Source organism: Poecilia reticulata, linkage group LG13 (assembly GCF_000633615.1).
Source record: "Poecilia reticulata strain Guanapo linkage group LG13, Guppy_female_1.0+MT, whole genome shotgun sequence".
Taxonomy (NCBI): domain Eukaryota; kingdom Metazoa; phylum Chordata; class Actinopteri; order Cyprinodontiformes; family Poeciliidae; genus Poecilia; species Poecilia reticulata.
This window is the reverse complement of record NC_024343.1, coordinates 5,709,506-5,714,596: the sequence shown is the minus strand read 5'-3', so window position 1 is coordinate 5,714,596 and position 5,091 is coordinate 5,709,506. Positions and strand designations below refer to the sequence as shown.

At 40.6% G+C, this 5,091-nt stretch overlaps 1 protein-coding gene across 1 annotated transcript in view; it reads left to right on the top strand.

Moving 5' to 3' along the window:
- Positions 1 to 5,091, top strand: part of LOC103474285 (alpha-2-macroglobulin-like) — a 25,380-nt gene that overhangs the window by 16,155 nt on the left and 4,134 nt on the right. The window contains exons 27-35 of the mRNA XM_008425122.1: positions 1,204 to 1,278; positions 1,569 to 1,731; positions 1,812 to 1,999; positions 2,501 to 2,713; positions 2,943 to 3,061; positions 4,242 to 4,332; positions 4,439 to 4,507; positions 4,592 to 4,697; positions 4,793 to 4,831. Coding sequence (XP_008423344.1) covers positions 1,204 to 1,278; positions 1,569 to 1,731; positions 1,812 to 1,999; positions 2,501 to 2,713; positions 2,943 to 3,061; positions 4,242 to 4,332; positions 4,439 to 4,507; positions 4,592 to 4,697; positions 4,793 to 4,831 — 1,063 coding nt within the window. The remainder of the gene's footprint in view (positions 1 to 1,203; positions 1,279 to 1,568; positions 1,732 to 1,811; positions 2,000 to 2,500; positions 2,714 to 2,942; positions 3,062 to 4,241; positions 4,333 to 4,438; positions 4,508 to 4,591; positions 4,698 to 4,792; positions 4,832 to 5,091) is intronic.

Here is a 5,091-nt window from a genome sequence, read left to right as displayed (position 1 = left end):
TAGGGCCCCCTGTCGGTCAGGGGCCCTTGGAATTGTCCCAACTTTTCCCCCCTTTACAGTGCCCCTGCCTCTAGCTAGAATGACAACAGTTATCATCTTATTATTACAGAATTCACAGCAACTCCAATATCTCTAATTTAACTATCTAGACCAGGGGTGGGCAACTCCAGACCTGGAGGGCCTCCTGCAACTTTTAGATATATCTCTACTTCAACACACCTGAGTCAAATAATGAGGTCGTTAGCAGGACTCTGGAGAACCTGCCTGCAGTTAGGCGTTGATTAAGCTGTTGGATTCAAGTGTGTTGGACCAGGGAGACATTAAGAGTTGCAGGACACCGTACCTCCAGGACCAAGTTTGCCCACGCCTGGTCTAGAAAATAGGGCTACACAATATACTGTGAATGTATGATCACTCACAAATGATGCTGTTCAAAACTCTAAAAGTTGCAGAGTGCACAGATGAGAGGAAGATAGGCATGTATCACAACTGTCATCACAATATTTATGAATATTATCGCCATCAGCAGATTATTTAATACTGTGCAGACCTTTTAAAAGACAACCTTGTAATTTTTCTCTAAGGAATCATTTGAAACTGTCTGTGGGTTTTGACGTTCTTGCATAATTTACAGCATTTTGCATGAACCCTTAAAATGTTTATGTTCAGATTTAAGCTTTTGCCGTAGGTTAGTGTTAGGCCATACTGCTTTATTTGGCATAAACATAGACAAAACTTAACATTTAATCTTGTCTCAGTAAGGTCTCTTTTCTGTTCTTTTTAACACTGACTTTTTCTAAAAAAGAAAAAGAAAAAATTGCATGATAGATTTTTCACTAATGGAATAATTAAGAATTTGGATGATATTCTAATTAACTGAGAAACACTTGAAGGTTCATAGAAAAAAAATAACCCAAGATGATTTATTTGTGGCTTACAGCAGAGACGTTGCTGCCTCCCACTGGTGCTCTACTGTGCAGCAGCCAGATGCTCAATACATTTTGAAAACTGCTTAATTTCTTTTACATACAATGACATCTTGCCGGAAGTGTTACCACTGCTTTTCCTGAAACCAAAATACATTTTTTATGTGAGATGTTGGCTAAGCATGCAAAGGATCTGTAATAAACATACCACTTGGCTTATCTGTGACTAGCGATCATCCTCTCATAACCAAATATCTGTGATGCTTCGTGTCCACAGGGTGGAGTGTCTGATGAAGTGACCCTAAGCGCTTACATAATCGCTGCCTTTTTGGAGATGAAAATATCCTCAGATGTGAGTAAATCTGAACAATTCTTCATGTTTCTTACCTGACAGCTTGTAATTTTATGGATGTCAAATCCCGGCCTGTAATTAAATAAACATAAACATAAACATAAAAAGATTGAGCTATTTAACTATAAGGAGACTCCTCTTTGTTTGCTGATTGGTTCATTATGTATTGTGTGAGTAACTTGAGAGAAATTTGAGAATGAAAGTTAAAACTGTGCCTAAAGAAATTCAATCACATTCAATATATAGACGACTTGAAATAATCAACACTGTGGTATTTTGTTCTGTCAAAGGATCGTGTGGTGGCACAGAGCCTGTTGTGCCTCAAAGAGTCCATCAATGATTTCAGCAACACCTACACCACAGCTCTGCTGGCGTACGTCTTCACACTGGCTGGAGACATGGAGACCAGAGCTCACCTCCTGCAGCACCTCGACTCAGTGGCCATCAAAGACGGTGAGTCAAGGTTTTGCTGGAAATGACTGACCAGATCAGATCAGTCTTTAGTCATGTTGTTTCTGGATGGTTATTTTTAGGTGGTTTCATCCACTGGTCTCAGACAGCAGCAGAAACATCAGCCTCTCTGTCTGTGGAGATCTGCTCCTATGTGCTGCTGGCCAAACTCTCTGCTCCCCACACTGCTGAAGACCTGGGTTACGCCTCAGGGATCGTTCGATGGTTGACGACTCAGCAGAACTACTACGGAGGATTCTCCTCCACTCAGGTTCTGGTTTTAGGTTCATAAGACAAACCCATCTTACCTCATATCCAAAATGTTTAACATGTTCAAAAGACAATGAGACATTCCAAGTCATAATAATATCCTGAGATCTGGAACTCACAAACTCCTGAACCACATTCCAGTAGGAAAACCAATGGGATTAGAGCTAACTGAGCTTTTTCCAGAAATTGGCAAACATGATGACCATTTATTCTAGGGCACACTTGCAACTTAACACTGTATTTACACAGCAGCAGTGTCCTGCAAAAATCAGTAAAAATATCATCAAACATGTCAGTTGAACAATAAACTTGTCTGACCTCTCATCTCCTGTCCGGTATTGGTTGAGTGAAATTCTTATATTTAGTTATTTAATTAAGACTCTACAAAAATGTTCGCTTTTGGAAATGCTTCCTTTCCTTGTTTGCATTTTAGGCTTACAAATGCTACTTGACAACATCGATACTCATAGTTCTGGGCAAACACCTTGTTCTGTCATTGTAGGACACGGTAGTGGCTCTTCAGGCTCTGTCCTTCTACTCCAGTCTGGTGTTCAGTCCTGAAGGTTCCAGCACAGTGACAGTTCAGTCTCCCAGTGGTCCGCTGACCTTTGATGTGACCCCAGACAACAAGCTGCTCTACCAGGAGAAGCTGCTGCAGGGCGAGGCAGGAAAGTACAGCCTGGAGGTGAAGGGGACTGGATGTGCCTCAGTTCAGGTCAGTGGCAGCTTCCCATCACGAAGGAAAGTGACTTTTGTTCATTTCAATAATTCTGAAACTAGATATAAAATATATTTTTTTATTTTTAAATATAAACAAATACTACAATTAACAAGTACACATAATTCATAGATCTTATTTTGACTGTGCAAAGTTAGGCCAAAGTAAAATGTTCACCAGTTTACTTTCTAAAGATGAATAAATTCTCCTTTCTTGCGTTTCTTAGATCTCTCAGCACTACAACATCCCTCCTCCTCCTGATGCCACCACTATGAGCGTGGAGGTTTCACTGGAGTACGACTCCTCTCACAGACCACCCAAAGCCAGCCTGAAGCTCGTCTCGCAGTAAGTCAGAAACATCAGGATAGATGGATACAAAAAATCTTCAAGGTCCCTTGAGTTCAGTTAAATCCATCATCAAGGAGACTAGTGAGGGAGGACACAAGGTCACCGTCACTACGCTGAAGGAGCTACAAGCTTCAGCAGCTGAGCAGCTGTCCAGGTTCTTCACCACTCAAAGCTTTGTAGAAGAATGGGAATGAGAAAGCCACTGTTGAAGAAATCTTAGATCAAGGCTCGACTAGAGTTTACCAAAAGCATCAGGGAGACAGTGATTTGTGAATATATGCATTATTGCATATATTCACAAGACCAACATGGAACTTTTTTTGCCATCAGATAAGATTCTGGGTCTGCAGCCTTGAATATAATAATATGTTGCCATCACTTTTTAGGCTTCGATATCTTTATCTTAGTCATTATTTTGTAGAAATCAGTTTTTACTTTGATATTAAAGAGTTTTTTATTTTTATTTTTTGGCAAAGCCAAATTTGGTTGATCATGATTGATTTGTAAATGCAATGAAAAAGGTGAAACATCCAAGATGACCAATATGTAATATAGTCACTGTACATTCTGCTCTCTGCTTGTCAAACAGCTTTTTTTTTTACCTCAATGAAACTGATGGATGTAGATTTTAGGGTTCATGGCTCTGTTCAGTTGCTTTTGCATCTGGTGAATTTGTAACACACCTTTAGAAAAACATCCCCAAACCACAATACTTCCACCACCGTGCTCCACTGTGTGAGTGGAGGTCTTGCTCCTTGCTCTTCCCTTGGAGCTGTGAGCTGATCCCTTTCTTATGATCATCTTGTATTTCTTCGGTGTCAAACTTTTTGCACCTGCAGATTTTTTGTCAACTTCTCACCAAGCTGCCTGCTGACTGGCTTGGAGCCCATTCCTGCCTTCTGCAAGTCCAACATACTCGTATGTTCTTTGTACGCACAGCAAGTTGAGGTTAGGAGTATCTGTTTCTGACCTCTTATCTCTGAGCGACACAATTGTGTCTGGCATCTTATTTCAATCAATATTATTCAAATGGAGTTTTACTTTTGCTGAAATGCTCCGTATTATTTCTGGACATTTTTGTGGACATTTTGTCTCAGCATAAAATTAAGTCCCTGCAAACAAATAGAGATTGTATTTCTCCACTTCAACTACTCCACAGTCTGTTGCTGTGTTCCAGGTACAGTGGGAAAGAGGCGAGTACCAACATGGTGATCCTGGATATCACCTTGCTCTCAGGATTCATCCCTGACCCGCAGTCTTTGAAGAACGTGAGTAAAGCAGCGACTTCAACCTGAGCCCAGGTGTTAGCAGAACTCTGGACCTGATCTCACAGTGGCGCTGAAAATAAGGCTGCTGAATGTCTTCTGCTCACAGGTTGAAAAAGCTCTGCTGGTGGATCGGGTTGAACACAAGAACGACCATGTCGTGGTGTACTTGGAGGGGGTGAGGCCAACCAGCAGCTCAGAACAACACAATATGACGGATGAATTTGTCACTCTTAAATCTCCGTTTTTGTTTTCTGTTCAGCTTGTGAAGGGGACACCGATCAACCACAGCCTGGAGCTCCTGCAGAAGATTCCTGTTCAGAACCTCAAACCAGCAGTGATCGCCCTCTACGACTACTATCAGCCCAGTAAATACTCTTACAAAAGAAAAAACATAATTTGAGTCACGTTACCTTTTAGATAAATGAATTAACACATTTCCTATCACATCTTCCTCTTCTAGCTGACCGGACTGAGAAGGAATACAATGTGGCCAATCAAGGTACAAAAAATATCTGACATAATTAACATCAACAATATTAAAAGCCCAAATCTTTTCTTTTTATTATTATTGAAATGCACAAAACATCTTAGGGTTAGACTCAGACTAAAAAACGTATTTGTGGCAACCAGTGGTGGGCAACACTAAATAAATTAAATTAACTGYGCTAACCCTAAAACAATAGTCATGAATATTAATTCTATTAATGCTAGTCCGCAGCTACTGCAACACAGTTATTAGCAGACCTTAATGCTACAACA